Raw genomic sequence first — 23,761 nt, forward strand, 5'->3', positions numbered from 1 at the left:
GACTGATCATTGTCACACAGACCTGAGCTATGAAACTTCACATACAAAAATGTTAACGGTGAAAGACGGTTGCATACCATAAAGGCATGGAACTAACTTTAACTTGGTCATTGCGTCTAGGAAAGTATTGAATACACTTTTTTTTGTTGTGATCTCATCATCTCCACTCACTTGTGCTTCTCCTGCTTGTACTGCTGCGTGCACTCGTCGAAGAGCTTCTGGTTCATCTCCATGAACAGCTTGAGCGCGTTGTAGACCAGCCCGTGGATGGTCTTGTTCCAGTGGCTCTTGGTGTTGCGGTACAGCGACGGGAACATTATGACGTGACACACTCACTTGTGCTTCTCCTGCTTGTACTGCTGCGTGCACTCGTCGAAGAGCTTCTGGTTCATCTCCATGAACAGCTTGAGCGCGTTGTAGACCAGCCCGTATATGGTCTTGTTCCAGTGGCTCTTGGTGTTGCGGTACAGCGACGGGAACATTATGACGTGACACACTCACTTGTGCTTCTCCTGCTTGTACTGTTGCGTGCACTCGTCGAAGAGCTTCTGGTTCATCTCCATGAACAGCTTGAGCGCGTTGTAGACCAGCCCGTGGATGGTCTTGTTCCAGTGGCTCTTGGTGTTGCGGTACAGCGAGGGGAACATGATGGGCAGGATGTGGTGCGCGTTGTCCGAGATCAGGGACATTATGTACTCGTTGTTCCAGTAGTAGAGGGCGCGCTCGGCCACCTGGAATGAATTAGAATGTTATAAACTATTGACATAAATGGCTGGACTGACATCAATCTCGTTTTACGAGTCAAGGGAATTTGATCCTTTTATTCATCTGATGGCTCAGCACGAGTGCACGTTGAACACGAGATATGTAGACTATCCGCCCCTTTCGAATAGAGAATATTACGCGAAACTCTGCGTAGGAGGCGCCACTGCCACTATCCGTCACAATCTGGGGGTCTACCGCGAAACAAGAAATTCGAAATTTCGTTATCTAACCTCTCTATCACTCTTGCATATTCGAGCGACAAAGAGGCAGATAACTAAATGTCGATTTTTGCGTTTCCCGGTAGGTCCTTGTTAACAAACCGCCTTGATGCATCAATGTCATATTTTATTGTCTGTGAAAACTTGTCAAAAATAGTTTAAGGCACAGTATGTATAAGTTACTCTATGGTTTACTAGAGGAGCTAGTGCTGCACTCTGGCGGCAGAACATTGCAGTAATACCCCCTATTAATACAGTTATAAATATACGGCTAGTCTATGACAAATACGAACGTTTCCGAGACAATACGATGACAAAGGAAGGATTGTTCACTACATCTGTACATAAGACCCATACAGAACAAAAAAAAAAGTACTAACTTGGAAATGTGGGCTGGAGACGCACTTAGCGAGCTGCCTGAAGAGCGGGTCCATGATTTTCTGGAACTCGGCTGGTTCGATCACGTCGAGTATCTCCTCCATCTCGTTTAGGAACATCACCTCCTTGGGCGAGTGCGTCTTTGGCCAGTATTTTAATAATGCCCTGTAATAAATAGTCAGTATACAATATCGTTTGCGAATACCAAATATAATGTGAATTTGAGGTTTAATTTTTCGCCTAAATCTTATAGGTATAGGCAGGAGAGCTGAGGTAAATGATTACACACATAGGACACAGCTACACATAGAACTAATAGCAAACAAAATAGTGAATGCACGATATTTAAGCCAAAAATCTCGAAGAAACATTTAGGTCAATTTTGAAGTTGAACTTGCTTGCGATGCGAAAAAAGGACGAAACAACCTAAAAATCAAACTATCATTGTCATACCAATAATATGATCTTAGGCTAATCTTAGGTTGTTGTGAGCGTGACAGCTTAAGTACTTTCTATTTAATTTGAAACCCTCGCAAACGCATTACAACTAATACATACGTTCGCAAGCAATTTTAACCTCGAAGCCCCACGATAGAAAGTTTTTCAATTTTTAATTTGAACCTTGTTCTATATGTAAATTGGAACGAATTTCGTTTGTTTTAAAAAGCAATGAAACAAAAGAAATGCTACTTTATTTGGTACATGAAAAGTTCAAATTAGATTGCATGAATATGTACATTGTAATGTACATTTAGACTCAGGAGGTTGATTAAATATAATAGATATAAACTCACCTAACTACGGGTTGTGTTAAGGAGGGGTCCTTCTCCAGGAATTGTACTACGCAGTAAGCTAGTTGGGGGTGGTACACGGACAGAGACTTCGCCTTGTGTAGAGGCAGCAGCACCTGTGGACAAACGATTTTATTAATATTTCGTCACCATGGGATTTACTATTAGAAGTATTAGAACAAATTACATACTTTATTTTCAGAAAAAACACACATTTGTCGCGTCAATTTACATATTTGTATAAATTTTCCATTACAATTTTGTCATTTGTAAATTATGTGATATGCCCAGTTGTACTAAATATGTACATATTTGTAACTTGTCACTTATAAATTGTAATTGTAACTTTCGTGGTATAGGCCCCTGCCCCTTGTTTGTTGTTTGTCTTGTCCCTTGCCCCTTGTTTGTCGGATCAATTTGGGATGTGGAAAAATTAGGATTAATCTTACTACCGCCTAAAATGTATCTTTGGCATAAAAACATAAACACTAAAAAAGTTTTCTTCCGGAGCGAGTAGAGCTTCAGTTTTGTAGTAAAATCGACTCTATCCTCATATAAATAAGACGCATTCATACTGAGAAACACCAAGCTTTTTTTATGATTAGGAGGCAAGCAAGCAGACGAATCGCCTGATGGTAAGCGATTACCGTCGCCCATGGATACCCGCAACACCAGAGGGGTTGTAAGTGCGTTGCCGTCCTTTGAGAGGGAGTACGCTCTTTTCTTAAAAGTTTGGAGGTCATATTGGTCCGGAAAACCGCAGGCGACAGTTAATTCCAAAGTTTAGCTGTGCGAGCAGAACGTACAAGGACTGCCAATCATCCAAGTGGCGAAGTGGTAGGTAAGGCGATTACCTACAGTTTTAGCTTTGTTGAAAACTCGACTCTATCCTCATAGACCTAAGCACTCACCCTGAGCAAGAACATCTTGTGTTCCTCCTTCAACGGCAGCGCGAAGCCGTTAATGATGGAGCCGAGGATCTCCAGTAATTCGGCTATTCCGTTATGGTGCTCCGTCTCGTATATAAACCTGAAACAATACGTTACTGTATACATAGGTATATAAAATGATTCGAAAGTTCAGCCAACCTCACAGATTTGACTTGATTTTGACGCACAACGCAAATGACTGTTATATATACGTCTAGCGTATGCTTACATGTGTGCGTGGCTGCGCCCAGCACAATACCTATCCGTCAATAAACCAGTCCATAACTAGCTACCGGTTGTTTCACTTGTGCCCATGTCTGCGTGTCTAACAGTGGCGACGAGGACCCACATTATTGAAGGCACAAAGCGACGTGGTCTCACGAAGTCTCGAGAAAGAAAAAAACCTCGAGTAACATCGAGCTTGAAAGACTTCAATGGGGCTGACCGGTGACCTGACTACGATAAATAACGAGTTCATTGCTGAACTGACAAATCTAACAGTCTGGTCTATCAAAAGTAGCGACATGAAATTCACGTCACCTCTAACATTTTCTCATGTCGCATTTTGCCCCTAGAACGCCCAAAAGAAAAATGTAGCAACTAATTGACTATGTATGAGTTGCATACAGAGTTACCGCGTTTCAATCTATTATTATAAGTAGCGTATTAGAACATAGAGACTCGAGAGTGATGATATATCAATAAAATTCTGCCATGATAAGCATAACTATACCATGCACGCATTTGAAAACTTAGTGTGAACGAGTACTTTAGTGAGAGAACAAGTTAGTTGTAACTAAACATAATCAGTTGAATTTATCTTCAAATACACATGCGATTGCTATACTTAAGCGGGATTTCGCGACACTATAGTTTTCACGTCGCATTTACACTACGAAATTAGTTGCATGACACCCAAATTTCACCCAAAAATCGCGCAGGACACGAAATTGATTTGCTTTCATGAAATTAATGCGTGCATTACGAAAATATTAAATTACACGTGAAACTGTAGGTAGGTAAAACTAATGTCACGATATTAATTTCACGCCACTAATTCCGTAATGTAAATCCCGCTTTAAACACATACTCTTGCAATCAGAGTGTTGTATGTATGTATATCAATTGAATGCAAATAATGTGTACCTATCCATTTTCGTTTGTCTTGGGTGTACAAAAACTATTACAACAATATGCTGAGATATTTAGGTACGCTGTATGGCGTCATCGTTTAATACCTCTAGTCTGTCACCTTGAGGCGATTTCGTTCCACATGTGTGTAGCGACCACCTTTGACTTGACATAATTACTAGATAATTTGGAGGATTTGGGCTCGGCGCGTTGCGTAGTTTTTAATTAACTCTATCCTCGATTAAATTCTTTGATTTGACTACTAAGAAGAAGGGTCTACTTCTGAAATATGTTAGACTAATAGTGTTTTATGTCACAGTCACATAAGAAGGGTTGACAAAATTCAACGGTAGAAATTACAATGCGACCCGTAGCCGAGTTCTGTAATAACATACCTGACAATTTTAAGAACTAGTTAAGTATGTGACCTAATTTTTTATGAAGCAGATACAGATACATCTGCAATGCTACAATTTTTTTTAATTAAAGGAAAATTTTTAAGTTCACCGATTCGGGCAGCGATATGTTTTCCTTTAATTTAAAAAAAATCTAGTTATGTGACGTTGCACATAATATTGTATGCACGATAGCCGAAAAAATGGTATTTATAAAAAACAATATGGTGTTCGAAAATTTGGAGAATATAGAGATAGAGAGGCAGACAGCAAAATTTCAAATTTCAATCTTCCCGATAGACCCCTGATTTGACTTGTTAGATACCCTGTTGCGTGTCATTAGCCGTCACTTAATCATTCAAAAGTTTAACGTGTTTTGACTTCTATACCTTATATATTGCAACAGTCCAATCTCTGGTTATACAACACAAGGAAGATTAATTGTAATACATTAGTCTGAATTGTTCGTTTTATTTTATAAAAATGTGGATGTATTGTTATTTTATTATTTTTGCTTGTATGTAAATTCAATGACGTGTAAAAGTGCCCTTGTGGCCTATTTGCTGAATAAATGTTGATATTTGATGTTTGATTAACGTTCGGGATAGTCCTACACTAAGAAATACGCAGCTAAATATGCGATCAATAACCAGATCTGTAATTACCACGTCATTGGCGACGAAACTATTCCATTGTCGTATGGGAACGGTTTTTGCGATATTCCCGCTATTTATAGAATAATTGCTAGATGTTTTCCTTCTAGTTTCTGTAAAGAGCGAAGAAGGGCGAATGGTGACGAGTCTTAAGGATGTCGTTTATTGTCAGTCGGAAAATGCATATTAAGGCCCCGTGAGTTTGTGTTCTTATCTTACTCTCACTAAGCGTGACCGCATTTTAATTTTAATTTTTTTGGACGGTAAATAAAAAAAAGTAAATCGATAAGTTACCTCAAACATGATATTGTAGATTTTTAGACGCAATTTTCATATTTTTAGCTTTTGTGCAAAATTTGTTACAAATTTTTAAGCCGCATTTTATACCCAGGGTGTTTGTTATTTTTTTCTATCGGGCGAAAGTCTAAAACCCAGGATTCGAATAGATTAAGTCCCTCGAGAAAGGCCTCAAGATTGCTAATCAAATTTATGGCAGCCGTATTGTATCCAATAAAGCGCTACAACATTTTTAAAACTCCGGTTTCTGAATCTACTGCACCTTAACCCTTTGAACGTCACGGTTGTCGTGTGCAACGCGTCATCGTGAACCTAATAGGGCTTACCGCGAACCACGTTCGACGTGTTGCCTCCCTGACACATGGTCTAAGAGCTAGCCACGGAAATAGATATGCAATTTATAGAGCAACGAAATCCCTCTAGTTAGTATGCCATACTATCATCATTAATTAATCCGGGCGCCTGGCAGCTGTTTAGCGGTGGGTGCGGGAGTGGATGGGCAACAAAGGGGTTGTAAAATCAATTGAAGGTGTGCAATTTATAGAGCTCTGTGTTTGGTGTGATATAATAGCTATTTAACTAGGGTCATTTGTAAGCGCAATTACAGTAAACCGCAACTGTGGTGAACCGCTTTAAAGATAAAACAGCGTTGTATAACAAAGGGTTTTAGCTAATAGGCCAATTAGCTTCGGCATGTCAGGTTACACATCATGCATGTGCATTTTTGTTCAGAAAACTTCTAAAAACTAAACAAAACTCGACTTCTTTTTAGGGTTCCGTACCCAAAGGTTAAAAAACGGGACCCTTTTACTTAATACTCCACTGTCCGTCCGTCTGTCTGTCACCAGGCTGTATCTCATGAACCGTTTGCCGCTAATAACAACAAATACTAAAAGGTACGAAACCCTCGGTGGGCAAGTCCGACTCGCACTTGTCCGGTTTTTACTTTTATTCATGCCCTTTTTCATTTTTCTTTCATTACATACTCCGCTTGATAAAACGTTTAATCTCTTGATTGTGTATGATATTAATAATGATCCTGACCGATTACTAGTCATCTTTTTGAACTTTTTTCGAGAACGATTTTTTCTGCTCTATTCTGCACACCCGAGGTTCAAACCTCGAGGTCAAAACCCACGATTTTTGACCACGGTTACCGCAATGTCACCAAACATATATTTTTTGCAAATATACCTACATAAAATCCACACACTGAGAGAAAAATCACCACCAGGAATTAATAAACAGTTCTGTACTGGGGGAAAAAATGAAGTTTTAGTAGTAATCATGGAAGTTTCACTATTTCTGTAAAATTTATTTATTTCTACAAACAGCTCAGTAATACTAAATCTAATTTCAGCAAACAGACTTTAGTAAATGGAGCATTAAACAAAGTTCAGTATTTGTTACAATCCATTTTTATTACTACTAAAATTCTCCGATTTTTACTAGTAAAGTTTGTGATTTTTGGAAAAAAGCATCTGTGATTTCAAGTTATGATTTTAGTAAATGTCTCACTTACATAGTTTTGTAATATCTAAAAAACGAGTTCGCGGGAATAACATTACCCCATTTAAAATAACAATTCAGTTGTTACTATAGCGACATTACAAAGTTTACTGGTATTTAGTAGATAGACTTGTTGTGTTTATGTTCATTGTTGTACCAATCACTAAACGAGTTTTGTAATACCAACACAGCGAAACGAATGTTAGTGATTTTAGTAAAATTTACTACTTGCTACGTTCATTTGGTTAGAGTTAGTATTGTGTCGGATGTCGGGCGCGGGCGTGTCTCGTGTCTTCTTTGTTTAAAACATACTTAAGTTAAATAATAAATTTAGGATATATTGTGGGCTATGGACATATTAACCGGCGACCTACTGTGTAGTTGGGGTCTACAGGAATATATTGTTCTGCAACTTCGAGCTAGCTGTTGTTATTCTAGTGATAATGACATCAAAGGTAAATCTAAACTGTTTGCAATTCCAACCTCCCTAGCACAGGTGCGCCGCGAGAGCATGTTGCGCGCGTAATAACTACTAGTCTCTTTCTGACTGTATGAATAAGAAAGGAATGGGTAGAATATCTCGACAGGCTTTTATAGTGCCTCTTTAGTACAGAGATATATATACTACCAAATGCTTTTTTATTCATACAGACAGAAATAGAGACGGGTAGCTACCACGCGCGCGACATGCTCTCGCGGCGCCCGTTTGCTAGGGGCGGAGGAATTGCAAACAGTTTAGTTTTTGCCTGTGACGTCATTATCTCTAGAATAACAACAGCTAGCTTGGAATCGCAGTACAGTTTAGTAAAACCTATGACGTCATCGTCTCCGATATTGCTAAAGCACGCTTAGAATTACAAAACGGTTTGTTTTCAACCATGACGTCATCACCTCCGATATTGCTAAAGCACCTCTCGGAATAACAAAACCAAATTTCTGAAATTACTCTAGCATACTTCAAATTACAAATATAGAAGTTGTATTTCCTACTAAATGGAAATTGCAAAAGTCTATTTGTTCCTATTAGTTGACTCTCCTTGTCCCCGGATTAAGTTTTATTTTTGTAATTCTAAGTGTGTTTTTGTTAGTTTTTTGTCTCAGTGCAGACTGTCAATTAGCAGAGTTGCTGGTAGTAATAGGTACTGAGCGGCGTTTACTATGGGACCAACTCTGAAATTGCGAAAAACATTTGGCTCTTCCATATAAAACATCGATATCTTATCAGCCAAGTATGAAACAGCCATTTTGCGCGGAACACTTAGTTCAATATTAAAACTTGCTGCCATAGTCCTGTATATTAAACTCACTTCGCAAAAAATGGCTAAGGGTTGGAAATATTGTATGTCGCATAAACTTACCTATAAAAGACGTTGTTGATCTGTTTCCGAATGTAGGCGCGCAGCACTAGAAACTTTCCATATATCCGGTGCAGCGTCGTCTTAAGGAAGTCCCTCTCGCGGGGGTCCTCGGAATCGAACAGGTCTAGCAACTGCAACAAAACGTGTAGTTTAGTAACGGAAGTGAACCTTATTGGTACGAGATAAGGTTAAAGTTGGTAGGACGATTTTGGAGTCTAAATTTGAACAAATTGACTCGTTTTTAAGGGGACGACGGATTACCAGTTCGCCGGACGATATCAGCCTGTCAGTTAATCGCAAAAGGTGACGGTTCCGAACAACTGACAGGCAGATGTCGTCCGGCGAACTGGTAATTTCTGGGCCCCTTTAAGCGCCTCTGCGCAAAAAAAACTTCCGAGTCTTTTAAGTCCCGAGTCGAGTCCTTTATTGACTTTTTAAGCGCAACTTAAAAGAACTCGAGCTTCGTATACAGACTTCGTTAACATTTTTGTAGGTTTTATCTAAAAGAACACTAAGGAAAATAGGCGTTATTGAATGATGTGTACCTTACCCACGAATTTCGTGAGGTAATGCGTTTTAGAAAACTTTTGTACATAATTTGAGAGTTATCTTTCATCAAGGACTCGAGTCTTCATAAAAGACAGCTCTCGATAAGAACTCAAGTTTCGACTTAATGACTAGAGTTTGAAAAAGTGAATAGAGTCTTAAAGCAGAGGACTCAAAGGGCTTGAGTCTTAACCAATCAAGGTCTATATATGATCAGTGAAGAGTTAAGAGTTCAGTAAGTATGTGCACTGACAATCGTAATGCTTTTTGCATAGACATAAGCACTGATGGTCAGTTAACAGCGCGAAAGATAGAACGTAAAACAAGATACAATACAGATTTATGATGTGTGGCGAAGAGGAGACAATAAAGCGCCTTTTGTGCGGTTGTCACGGCATAGAGAAATAATGAATTACTTTCGCTGCAGTACGAGAAAATAAACGAATACAAAGTACCATTGGGCGACGTTGTCCGATACACATCGAAAAGGTATAAATTGTTCGAACATGTACGGTCAAGGGCAGTCTGCCACGGGGCTCTAAAATATTAGTGAACACGTCTAAGCTATCGATTTACAGAAGTTTTCACCTTTAAGTGCTTGGTTAAGGCCAATCGAATGCTTCAATGACATTTCCATTGTCAAGGTAAAGTTTAGAAAACACATTTATTTATACAGGGTGGCCAAAAGATAATTGCATTCCCGTTGCCAGGGAGGTTTTGGGATTATACTGAGCAACTTTTACTATAGGACTAACTCTGAAATAGCGAAAAAAAATTTACCCTCCCATAGCGAAATTTTTTTTTCGCTATTTCGGGGTTGGTCTCATATTAGTATAAGTTGCAAAACCCAAAACCTCCCTGGCAACGGGAATGCACTTATTTTTATGATAAACTAACTTCACTACACCTTATAAAACAAAGTGCCCCGCCGCATCTGTCTATTTGTATGTTTGTTCGCGATAAACTCAAAAACTACTGAACGGATTTTCATGCGGTTATAACCTACATATCAATAAAGTGATTCTTGAGGAAGGTTTAGGTGTATAATTTGTTAACCTGTGCGAAGCCGGGGCGGGTCGCTAGAAATAGATATAACAAAGTTTTGCCCATTAATCAGTCAACATAATTTGATGTTATCAAATGACATCCGTCGGGAATCGGGAAGCGAACTGATCCGGAAATTAGGGGAAGGCTGGCATATAGGCCAATTCATGAAATACACTTATGGTTAACTTATTCCTTGGCAAGGTTTCGTTTTGAGTCTGGTGAAAACAACAGCCTAAGTGACCATGGCACTCATGGCGGTTACGAGTCTTGAGAATATTAAGTAAGGAGCAGGGGGGGAGGGCAATTTCGACTGCGGGAAATTTAAACTAATCGAAATATCTTCCATGTTTTACATTATTAACTAGAGTACCATATTATATGTCCAGATAGGGAAAAGATGTTTTCAAACGTCTGTCTGTTATTATTTTTGCTTGTATGTAAATTCAATGTTGACGTGTAAAAGTGCCCTTGTGGCCTATTTGCTGAATAAATGTTGAAGTTTTTGAAGTTATCGATTTCCTGTTACAAAACTTCTCATCTAAGTTCTTGGTTAAGAGGCCGTGTACGATTTTAGTCGCAAAAATGTAAAACTGATAGATTTTGACGAAGAAATTCTACACTTGTTGCTACCTAATAGAAATAACAAGTACTGGTTTCTATTAGCACGTCTTCTTATCTTGTACTTTTTCAGATATTTTTTTTTAAAACAGACTCATTTAATTAGTAATGATTTTTTTTCTGATGGACGTTTAGGTAAACGCCCGTAAAACAGATTTTACAGCTCTTATTTGTAAATTTCGGAAAGTTTGGACTGCTAAAAATGATAATTTTGTATTACACATATCCTGTACTTGTACTTTATTAGACTACATCTTTCATATTATGACTTTGAAGTAGTGTAAATGAAAGTTAGACGAAATCAATTTTCTCCAGAAATAACTTCAAAACAAGTGACAATTTCTTTGAAACTCGACTTAACTTCAACGTAATTTTGATACTTAAACAATCGACAACGTTTCCTGAAACTGTTCTTATACATCATTTAGTATAATTTACTACCTACCATAATTTTTTGATAAATTTTTAAAAACTGCCCCTTCGCGTCATGTACTACCGGTGACGCACGCTCGCGACCTCATTATTAAAAGCCAAGATGAGAAGACGTGCTAATAGAAACCAATACTTGTTACTTAGATATTACGCAACAAAAGGTGTACAATTTCAACGACCAAATCCATCAATTTCACATTTCTGCTCTAAAATCGTACACGGCCTCTTAAGGACCGATGCTACACAAATACTGTGATACCATTTCCATTAGAGGAAATTCAGTTACGATTGATCCCGTATCAATCTACATCGGAAATTAATGTCCGAACTACTGACATACTGCTAACGTAACTAGCGTCCTATTCGAAATGATCGGTCATGATGTTATCATATGATTTGTGATAATGGAACTGGAAATTGGAAAAAGCAAGCGACCAGCAATCTCTTATACTGTCGAAAGGATTGAATGAACGAAAGTCTACTAATAGAGACGGTCAGTCATTGATTGTATCACTAATCGTATGTCAAAAATAATTATTGATTAAAACTAATTGATCGACTGATTTTATTGAATAAATGGATTTCGTTATAAAATGGCAGCGTTTATGGGGTGAGCCATCGTTGGTGTAGTAACGAAAATGATGGTTTTTCCATGAACTGCGATTGTAGAAGGCAATGATAGCCCACCTCCTCATATACTGACTTGATAAAGTAATATACTCACTGTCTATAACAGCAGGAAGTCAGGTTATTAAAACAACATTATGAATAATTGTCTAAAGGATGGTGCGATCAGGCATCTTCGACAGTAGGCATTGACTCGTCTTCTTTGGAGACGCTTACTGCTTTTTTGGAGGGGAAGTACGACACACAAGTAAACCTTAAGCCAGTCTTACCGACAGCACAAACTTCTTGGCCACATTGGCCTGAAAGTCTGAAGACTCCAACAGCCATGAGATGAACTCATAGACTAACTGTAGACGTAGCCAGGCTGCCTCGACCGTAGACTTGTCTTACTTGTCTGTTGGGGGTTCGACAAGCAAGGAGATCTTAAACTAGAATCTTAAGCCAGTCTTACCGATAGCACAAACTTCTGGTCAATGTACTTCTTGGCTACGTTGGGTTGAAAGTCCGGAGACTCCAACAGCCTCAGGAACAACTCGTAGACTAGCTGAAGATGTGGCCAGGCAGCCTCGAGTGTGGGTTCGTCCTCTTCAGGGTCGAACTCTGCGCCGTTGGGGTTGGACGACGGCGGCAGTGTTCGGAAGAGGTTTATGGCAAACTGTGAAGTGAAAGAATAGATTTAGCATACAATCGGATCTCAGATATTTTTATTGGGTCCCTTTTTTATGATATAGGAGGCAAACGAGCAAACGAATCGCCTGATGGTAAGCGATTACCATTTCTACCCTCTATTATTGAAGGTTTGATGGTCGTATCGGTCCGGAAATACCTTCCTTTAAGTTCCTTTTAGTTATTAATTTAATTTAATTTTAACTATCGGTTTTTAAAGCAGCCATAAAAAATCGGTGTTTTGTGAAAATTTCAGACGGACGGGCTTAATAATAATCCGTACACCTCTCGACACCCCTGAGCCGCTCACACCGATGTTGCTCCTGACATTAAAGCTCTCCAAAGGGCCTATACGCGTTGGATCTATATACCCACGCAAACCTATCAAAAGACCGGGATTTATAGGCCCGTGAAATCCAAAATCCGTTAGTAACCGTTTGGTAGTCTGAAATCCAAAATCCGTTAGTAACCGTTTGGTAGTCCAGTCTGAATGGAATGTAAGGAAGCGCTTTGTCGCTTCATCAGTGACAATGGCAAGTCAACAAGCAGTATTATCTCAGTCTCTATACGAAGACTCATCTCACCATATTGACCGCCTCGGGGTATATCGCCTCAGTGACGACTCCCCTCTGCGACATGACATACTCCACCATTGCCAGCAGAGCGGCGCGCTTCACCTCCTTCCACTTCAAGTCTGAGAGGGGTTCATTAGCGTCGAACGAGCTCTCTGTGCCAGGACACGTAACTCACCATATTGACCGCCTCGGGGTATATCGCCTCAGTGACGACTCCCCTCTGCGACGTGACATACTCCACCATCTCCAGCAGAGCGGCGCGCTTCACCTCCTTCCACTTCAAGTCTGAGAGGGGTTCATCAGCGAAGTCGAACAGCAAGCAGCACTGTCGTAGCTTCTGTACGAAGAGCTGCTCGCGTTCGGCGGCTGGCGCATCTGTAAGAGAGGACATTTGTGAGAAATCGATAAGGCTTTTGAGAATTGCATGAACATTAATTGGCATATACAAATTGTATTACAAATATTAAGCCGAACATTGGAACATATTCAAGTACCTAATCTTAAAATATATCATTTTTTTATTGATATCGGTCATCAGACACACCTGAAAGTTATGACAGCTGTGAGAAATTGATCATGTTTATTAGAATTCCAGATACATACATAAATATAAATCGTATACGAGTATCGTGTTGCATATCGAGAGTAAACTAAAATATTTATTCAAACTTCGGGCTATATTATGTAATCTGCAAATAAATCGCATGGTCGCTAACTTCTTTATAAGTTATAACCACAATCGCAATTGCGTTTCTATTACGGTAGGTTAGGTTCTGCCGCAGTGAAACTAGTAAAAACCGGATTCCTTCAGTTATTTTACAATCATGAAATACCGAAGATTGTTCCGCCTGCATGTGATTATACTCGTTAGTAATGGCGTAACCCAATTTTTAATGAAAATTGAGGAGGTTCGCAAACGTTAAAGAAAATGGAAAACATTTAGGGCCTCATCAATCTTAGTTTATAAGAATCAATAAAAAGTATTGGTGTGCATTTATATTTGCATTTATAACTATACTACCATCTAGAACCCTTGTGTCGACTTATTTAATCTATGTTGACACTTCAAGCGGCTCTAGTCAAACTTCACCCCATAATATCTCAGGAACAAGTCAAGAAAGGAAACACATTAAAATAAATATACATAAGTAAGTACCTACAGAATCTAATCAACTGTGACGTAACAAATATGTGAGTACGGTTCCAGAGTTCAATCTTCACCCTATTACCCGCGGGATTAAAGTATATAACTCCGTGTAACGCATAGCACAGCTGTTCGTTAGAGAAAATACATATTGGATTCTAATTTAACATTTACAATATGTAATCTACGTACTTATATGAGACAAATGTAAATCATTTTCCAATACTATTATATTATGGTTCGAAAATAATTTGAAAAGTTGACAATAAATCATACAATAAAGCACTTAAAGCACGAATATGATCCTATCAAAAATAGACCGGTACATATATACCTACTTAAACCTTTAAGCATACATTTACATTCTCTTAAAAATATCTGCTAATTTAGATGAAAATCTAAGCTACGCCAAAAATGTCAGACACATTTTTATATTTTCCAAGTTAGAACGTATAATAAAATAAACAGCTCGGTACACAACTCGTCCGGTCGATGAAAGGAAAATTCCAGCAGCCTGGGGCTGCCATGGAAACCGGACAATAGGACTCGGAGCGCAGCTCTGGCAAGTTAACTAGAATTTTATTCTTATATTTAGCTGTATAAATGTACTTAGATAACTGTGGAAGAGCGTTTATTAAACATATACTGGAAAGTCACAACTCCCAACAATGAGAGCTTGTTTTTTTTTACTTTAAAGTACTACGTATACATTTTCTATGCAAGCGTTCCATACTATTTCCTATGAGCATAGTTTAAAAAAAATCAGAGTAGGTACATATATTTAACGAAACAAATATATTTTTTTTTTAGGATTTGATAATTACTATATTTAGATAAGTACTTTAGATCTTAGGAAATGTTTAGTGCATTTTATTGAAGTAAACTAGAATTTTCTAACAGAGTAATATATTTACTAATACATTTTATTCGTTCCATGTGGTAGTAAACGGGAACATTTGAATATCAGTGCTTGTTGTGTTAGACAAGACATTAATATTTAAAAAGTGCATAATTATTCGAATCTAACCACTTCCGTCTTCTTAAAGACTTACCATTTGAAATAATAACAAACAATAATAACAGTAAGCATTATAATAATGTCCTCTGCGATTACCGAGTGAGATAACAACACAATTATATTTATAACTTGCGACCCGCCCCGGCTTCGCACGGGAAAACCGCATGAAAAGCCGTTAAGTAATTTTTGAGTTTATCGCGAACATACATACACACAAACAGACAGACGCGGCGCGGGACTTTGTTTTATAAGGTGTTGGGGAGACAGGAGTAAATCAGGACTTATTAATTAGTATTACACACAAGGGAGTGCCCGAGCCTCCCGACTGCCCAATGGTCCCGTACCTCCCCTAGTGGTAACATAAAGCCGAATATGCGACTGAAGGGTGTGACGTCAACACACAGCCTTAGAAAAATATTTTTCAGATAATTTCAGAATGATTAACACAAATACAGTCGTATCACTCATCTTTCCTGTAGAATATGTGACGAGCGGACCACAAAATTGGAAAACATAAAAAGGTTTTGCTTTATGTTGATTTAAACAAACACGATTTTCACTCATAAAATTAAAACAAAAACGGGACTTAATCTCTTGCACTTATTTTATTACATAATTATTTGGTTTTGCTTTACTTCTGTAATAGGAATGAAAGTGACATGTATATTTGTATAAATAAAAGAATAGTTTTCGTTAAACAAAGGAATCAATCAACACAATAAACTGTGTACAAAAAGGTTGAATTTACCCAATCTAAGTCAAAGTTGCCTTTGATTGGGTAAACAACTTGAATAAACAACCCGATGCGGTCATTGCTGGAATACATAAATTCGGTTACAATGGGGTCGTATCGTACTAGCATCTGTTCGATATTCAGTATTCACATCATCGATAGGTACGGTACAGTCAGCTGCAGAGGGAGGTGACCCCCCCCCCATGCATACAATCAGTCTATGCAGGGGGGGGGGGGGACAGGGGAGTAACCTCTCTCTGCAGCTGACTGTACATAACATTGATTGTAAACTGGTGTCGTGCCTTGTGTGTGAGTATAGGTTAGAGACTAGTAAATATTCAAAACGAACAACCTACATAAAACACTGATCCTTGCGTGCCTTTTATTACTATTTTTATATTTTAGCTTTAATAGCCTTTGTACGAATCTATCAACTGTTGAATCTTTGACTTCTAAACGTAAAATTAAACTTTCTTGGCCGGTGTCATATATATGCAATACTTAATAATAAGCATTTTAGGCATATTCTTATTGAATGGTGCCATCTAGTTTTAAGATTTTTAATTAAAGCCTTTCTAAGGGCCCAAATGGTTATTTATGCTTTAAATCTACTTCTGTGAGTATATCTGCGGTCAGTTTAGTTACATTTTATAATATATTTGTATAGATGTATACGTTTATTCGTATTAGGGGTGACCACTGGCTACGTGGGTCTGCTTTCCATTTTCATATCGATAACCAATACGTATAAGCTTTGAGTTTTACTTGATTGTAAAACAAAAATATACCTCTATGGAAGGACGATTGCTTTGAAAGTAGCTAAAAAGTAACTCTTTCATTAAACCCTAAAACAGGGACCATATTTCATAAGTGGATAAACCTTTTCTCGAAAATTTTATTGACAAATCTCCAGTATGTTATTCTTGGTGAAAACTATCTAGATCATTTTTTGTTTGTAGACTTTGTATTTTTTGATTAATCGCAATCGTTTTCAAACTTATCTCTTACGGGCAACTCTGAAACTTCAGTATTTTCTAGACGGCGTTGAAACACGATTATGTATCAACCACTAACACATTTACCTCCCTGAAACGAGCACATAACCTTAGCAAACTAATTACCATCATTAGGCACGTTAGCGACACAACCTTTATTTTTAGCCCTAGCATACCATGAATAATGTGAATGGGAATCGACTGCAGGCCGGCAAGGACGCATTCCATTTTCCCATGGCATACTTAATGGGCCGGCCGGACAGCGGGTCGATATATTTCTGCGGCATTTTCGCCATTTAGTGTACCTTTCACGGCGAACATATTAGCCGTAGCTGACCTCTTCAAGGCTAAGGCGTAGGCGAGTTTGGGCTACGCATGTTGTGCCGGCTAGCGGTCACGCTTAGAATGACGCATCTTTGTATCGAATTCGTAGATACTTGCGGCATTTTGTTACGATGATAATTCGTTTATGCTTCGACGCGAAACGCAGCCGTTTACAAACGTTTCTTTTATCTCGGTGGCGGATAAATGAACAGCTAAAGCGATATGCATGTAAACATTGAATTTTCAAGGTGACATCGACGAACCTTTAAGTATGGGCAATTGGACCATGAGGCTCTCTTTATCAGCGGGCACGGCGAGCCGTTCGGGCGTGATCGCAGCTGCGGGCGGGCTGCGCGCGCCCGGTGGCGACGGCGCCTTCTGCGGCGGACCCGGGGCCTCCATTCCACCAGAGAAAAGCGCAAAACGGAACGCACGAGCGACGTCGGACACGCTTTCGGAGCGCTTGGTAGTTTGGCTGGCGACCAGATCGAGTCCCGAATGGAACGACGGGGACTTCGGAATACCGAGCGGGGAGACGGCGCGGCGCGGCTTCGTCTCAGCGGCGGTGAACATAGCGCGGGTAGGAGCGCGCACCGGCCCGGCGTGGACCATCGCAGGCGGCGGCCGGCAGCGGCATCCGGCACAGCACCCGGCGGCGCCGGGACCGGAGCGAGCGGCGGGGGCGGCCGGACTGACGGGCCGCGCCGCGCCCGCCGCCCTGCGCGCGCACCTATCGCCGCTCTATACTGCCTTCCCTTCCGTAACGACTTATCTCACTATGACACTATTATGCCGATACAACTTAATAGGTCCGCATGGGAGTGTACGCGCTATAGGGCTGTCGCCTCGTGTCGCACGCGATTTACATAATCGCTTCTCAGAAGGATGAAGCGGAAGTGCATCTCAAATTACTGTGCGCTTCAACGAGCGCGTAATTTCGCTTCAACGCAACTCTTTTAAACATTGTTAATATTGTTATCAACACGTGTTGTTCCTGAGATAGGACGGTTTAACACAATTTTTTTACACTTCTATTTTATATCGACCCGAATTCCGAATGAGGTCTTAATATTAGGTAATACACGAATGAAAAGTGACATGTAACGTATAGGTACTTTTTTGAGCGGTACATTCGGTTAAGTAGAAAATATGACATGACGTAGTGCCTATAATATGACATTATAGCATTATAAAGACCTGTGTCGACGACTTCATACAAATGCAACGAAATTAAATAAATACTAGTAAAAAACTAGAACACTTATATGAGTGTTCCTATCGAAAGAGCTCGAGATTCTAAGTTGAAATACACAAATAAAAACTCCAAAACCCACACAATGTTTTTTTAGGAACAGATCATATTTATATATACTGACCACAAAGCTGTTATACTGAGCCACTTACGGCGACACCCCTGCGCGGGTTTACATTGGCCGTGGGTCAGAGCATCCACCCGACTGCCTTTACACCCCGCGCCTATCGCCACTCCACTGATTATATTAAACCAAGGGATAATTAGCAGATAGATATGCAACTATTTATATCAAATAGTTAATAGGTTAATAAACTCCACCCCTCTAACGGTTCACATTATAAGAAACCCTCAATTTAACCCCGGTTAACTTATACATAGTCCTAAAAATCTGCCTAAGAGAAAAGTACAAAGAGATGACCCTCAAAAAAAAACTTATTGCAAAGACAAGCTCCACAGATGATCTTAAGCTTGTCGCTGTGAGTTAGAGGTATATTCACATCACAAACACATTTCACAGTTTATCTCACAAAGACGCGGAGTCTAATTCCAACTTGCAATTAAATTAAATCAATGAACACTTCTGAACCTTCGAATAAACACGGTATAAATATTTCCCGATACAATGTTTACTGTCTCCGCTCAGGCGGTAATAGGAGACGTCGTGTCATTTTAACGAGCTGAACTATGCAAAACAATACCTCATGCAAATTAGCACAAATATTGTTGGTGTTTGGGTTAACACACAGAAGTGGCTACCACCAGTTTGGCACTGACATAAATGCTAGCGTGAACGTAACTTACTTTCTATGCATCTCGCTCGAACTGACATATTAGTGCGAGCGAGATGTATAGAAAGTAGATTACGTAGACGTTGGCGTATATGTCAGTTTTGACACTGTGGTACGGGTGTGGTATGGTACGGGTTCTGATAATAATTGGCTGTGTGCGAAGCTTACGGCAGGGTAAAGGTACAAAATTTTCATAACTGACTTGTATTTTGACTAATGTCAAGTGCTAAATAAATCACCAGAGGAACCAAGCCGGTAGGTAGCTATATCAGAAGTAGAAGTGTAAGCAGTGGTTGGCAAGTAAAGATATGATGCAAACGTTGCAAAAAGTATCGAAAACACAATAGACTATGATTTATTGAATTGCAAATGGCGGGATTATGAAAAACATCCGGTGTTTAGTATAATAATGAATGGCGTAGACTGCACATTATTCTACAACAAAATAAGCAAAATAACATTGCGATTGTTTTTAAGGACGACCTTTGAGGACGTAGTTTAGTGACACTGACAAGGGACACAACCACAATAAATTCGAACCAGTGGCGGTACTTCCATACAAGCCCAAAAGCCGGGCTTGCCTTAGTTGCCTGACCGAAATTACGTAGTGATAAGATCAATAATCAATATAGATTATTTTTAAACCGCGCGCCAAATGAACCCGTATTACTAAATTCAAGCCATTGCGCGCGGACCGCGGCGCCAGCGTGTTGCAAATTTTTGCCGTGGTGGCGCTGGCGCCTCGTCCGCGCGAAAGAAATCAGGCGTAGGATGTTCTAGCTATCCTGCTCGCACTCGTCGGCTTGCAACCGGGCTTGCTTTTTCGTCCCGCTCTTGGCCCTCTAAGCCTACAAACGCCATAGAACGATGTAACTATTTGTTGGTATGTATAGCAATTTTATAAGGCGATTTAAAGCCTGGCCTTTGGTGTGAAGTTAGCTGCATAAGTTCGCACGGGCACGCGTTTACTTCAAGTGTATTATTATTTAGTCGAGTCGTAAGTAACGAAAGCTCAATTTATTTAAGTGAATTTGAATTAAGTAGTGAATGTGGATTTGTTTCTTTGTTGTGACGTTTATAAGTGTTAACAATGGATGAAGTTGTTCCTTGTGACGATATGAGATGCGTCCACGTATTACTCAACGAAGACAAGGTAAAATCATTAAACTTTGTAGAAAAACGGGATATCATTTCCAACACCCGACTTGTGTATTCTCAGATAAGTCAGTCACATTAAGAGAACATTTTGTATGGCCGTTTACAAAACACAAGGATTGTTGGTTTACTCCAATTAAGACGTAATTAGAGTGAAAGAGAACGAAGCATGCAATTTGCAAACTTCAGTGTTCGCGGTAGGCCCTCTGATATGTTTGTGAAATTCTATCTAGTAGTTAGTACCTAGTATGCCCTGTGCGCTATGATATCTCGCCGCGATACGCTAGCAAATTCATTTGAGTCCAAAGAGTGAGATTGGACATTTATTACGAAAACATATCTTTCGGCTTGCCTTACTCCGAAATCCTAGGCACGCTACTGATTCGAACAAGAGATTGTGAAAGGAGATAGGTATTCATACATTCCAGGAATTATCAGGGCTACAACTGCTACAAGACAGTCTTGTCTTGCCCTAGCCCTGATAACTTGAGTCTTCACGACCTAACAGCCTGGACAGCAGCCAGTGGTAAAGGAAGTCAACGATAGGTGTCGTTCTTCAAACATGAAAATACGATACAATGACCCCAATACGGAGTGCGATAAACAACGATTCTATCTTCAAAGTTAAAGATATTGTGGTTATTGTCTTTCTATGTAAATATGTCATTATCGTTCGTCCTCCCGGTTCCATTTGAATTTTGTACAACCCTTAAATACCCTAAGCTAAATAAAATGAACCACAGCCCCTCATAATTTCATTACCTCACCTGTCACCAAGCATTCACTTCCTCAGACAATTTGTGCGCAATTAAAGCGATCAATAATCTTATACAGCGGTGCGTCTGGCACAGTCTTTAGAGCCAAAACAGCATATGTAATACAAATGTACTCAGCAGATAAGCCTTAAGCTTTTAAGTCTCTTACTGCCATAACACCTTGTCAAGTCGAACAGCCTAAGGATAATACAAGTGTAGGTATTTGAGAGGAAAGTAAACTGGTGCTACATCCGTTACCGTTAGTTCCAAAATTGTGCACTAATTTTTGACGAATTGGCTGTAGACTTTGATGGTATATCTCGTCTCTCGTATTTGAAAGGACCGAATCTTCATTGTAGTGGAGGAAACATTCGAGTCGGAAAAATCGAAGTTTTTACCCTTGTCCGTCCGCATTTTCTCTTAAGACGTTTCAGTTTCGATAACTTACGCACCCCACCCAAACAAAGTTTGCCCCTGATATTGTCGTTTCTAGGAAGTCACCGCCGTCTGGGGTGATTCCTTATGCTTAACAAATATTCGCCTTATTTTAACCACTTTAATTGCATGGTCTCCGATTAGGCGTTGGTATTAGGACTTCAGAGACCTGGCATTTACTTGTGGTCTTGCGTTCTCGTAGCTTTCGAGTGCGCGTAAGCCAATGGGAATAGGAACTATGCTATCCATATTTTTACGATAGCGTAGGTGGGTTCGCATCCCCTTTTCTGGAGGATTTCCCGGAATCACTGTCTGCGTTTTGGCCCGATTGGATAATTATTTCGTCTGTTAATCAAAGGGATGTCTAGGATTCAAATAGAAGTTAATTTGATTTCAAGCTAATAACACGGTCATTTACAATATACGAAAACGGGGTATTAAATTATGTATGTATATTTGTTTTGGTGAGTGTATACATACATACCTACATCACTGGCTCAGTGAGTGACCCAAAAAGGATCTTGGCCTCTGACCAAGAGAGCGCCACTCTGCCCTATTCTGCGCTACTTCACGCCAGAGATGAAGATGGAACTTGATGAGTGTATACAATGTATACATGGTAAAAACTCCGTTTTCCATAGTAAAGTTAATTTTGTGTCTTATACATTTTTAAGTTCAGTTTCATGAATAACGTATAACTTCATCTATTCACTTATTTGTTTTGAGGTTTCCAACTAATATTAGAGGCACAAGCAATACAAGCATACATCGCTTTTGTCCGTCCTTCATAAATAACCGATACATATTTTCCACATAGCGACGTCTAAACAAAAATGCGATATTAATGGTTTTTGATATTTACTGCTTCGTCATAACTGTCATAAGCGGAGCATCAATCAACTAATGTAAGAGTCGATGCCCCTTGTAGTAAAGTACCAAAAGTAAAATACTTAACTGACCATCGGTAGATCTTACCTCCTTGCAATAAAGGTTACAAATGATCAGGTAATTTTGACAACCATGGTATAGGCGATTTCGCATTATCTTCCGGTTTGTACTCTTCATTTTCTATATTACGTAGGGTTACTGTATTTGTTTACCATTTAAGTTAACCTTTAATAATTTTTTTTAAGTTATTCCTAAAGCTTAAGTGATAACGCTGAATATTGATTTGCAATATTTGAAGACAAGTTAGGGGTCGTCCATTAACCCTTTTTCCCTTCTTGACACACTTTTTGGGAAAAAGAGAGGTCGTTAATACGCACTGTCACACTTGGCTTGACCCCCCCATAGGGTTACCAGATGACAGGAATTTTCCTGACATGTCAGGAATTTTGGCCTTCGCTGGCTACTGGGAATGAGTTATTTCCCGTCCCCTATCCAAAGGACTACATTTCAAAATATAAAACAATTCAAGGAAAACCTTCTTGCCAAATTTCACCTAAAGCGGTTTGTAAAAATAGCCACAACCGAATACAGAACCTGCTCCTTCTATGAAATTGAAGTCGGTTAAAAATGGCTTACTTCACAAAAGTTTTAATTCCAAAATGTATGAAGATAGGTTACTATCATTAAACTACACTGTAGTAGGTCCCGAGGGAATTCGAATCCTTGTCAAACATAAGACGGTGTTACACAGAAGCCCGCAAGGCAACTCTCAGATAAGGGAGATTGCTAATCTGTAGCCAGCGATGTGTGATGACCGTTCCGTTAGATGTTTCAAAGTGTAAGAACGGGAACTCATTGCGTTCACGATTTGCATGGGGAATTCCTATAATTACGTTTGTAGATGATCCTTGTTTTTGTATCCGGGATAATAAAGGTATTTTGATTGCTCCAATGGAAAGCAACTGTCAAAGGTTTTTAGAGATAGCGCCAGCGTAGGTTTTCAATGTTTCTAGTTTTCTTCTATGGGATTTAGCCGATAAAATCCCAAAAAAAAAACAAGAATTTCAAACTATTCAGGATTGACAGGAGAAACTCGACCGGCCAACCTCTTTGGTAAAACCATTAAAACCAATCTGTCATTTAAGTCAAAAAATTGTAGAAAAACAGGATGATTTATATGGTAAATTAGCCAATTAAATGTCACTATAGTGTAAAAACAGAGCTTTCTTGGCATTAATTAGACTGTGATACTAGGTCCCCAGGGCCTTGGGTATCCTCGTCAAACAACATAAGACGGTGTTACAGAGGAGCCCGCAAGGCAACTCGTTGATAAGGG

The 23,761-nt window shown here is 39.4% G+C and overlaps 1 protein-coding gene across 3 annotated transcripts in view; it reads right to left on the reverse strand.

The window, feature by feature from the left end:
• Positions 1-23,761, reverse strand: part of LOC134799101 (serine/threonine-protein phosphatase 2A 56 kDa regulatory subunit gamma isoform-like) — an 85,204-nt gene that overhangs the window by 11,481 nt on the left and 49,962 nt on the right. For 2 of the 3 annotated variants that reach the window (XM_063771495.1, XM_063771494.1), the window contains exons 4-10: positions 13,111-13,310; positions 12,146-12,349; positions 8,425-8,555; positions 3,064-3,181; positions 2,156-2,268; positions 1,364-1,526; positions 502-731 (exon numbers count right to left, since the gene is read on the reverse strand). In XM_063771495.1, coding sequence (XP_063627565.1) covers positions 502-731; positions 1,364-1,526; positions 2,156-2,268; positions 3,064-3,181; positions 8,425-8,555; positions 12,146-12,349; positions 13,111-13,310 — 1,159 coding nt within the window. Of the gene's footprint in view, positions 1-501; positions 732-1,363; positions 1,527-2,155; positions 2,269-3,063; positions 3,182-8,424; positions 8,556-12,145; positions 12,350-13,110; positions 13,311-17,412; positions 17,911-23,761 lie in introns of those variants that run through there. The other variant, XM_063771493.1, reaches the window with a different exon arrangement.

The sequence above is a fragment of the Cydia splendana genome, chromosome 18 (genome assembly GCF_910591565.1).
Source record: "Cydia splendana chromosome 18, ilCydSple1.2, whole genome shotgun sequence".
Lineage (NCBI taxonomy): Eukaryota > Metazoa > Arthropoda > Insecta > Lepidoptera > Tortricidae > Cydia > Cydia splendana.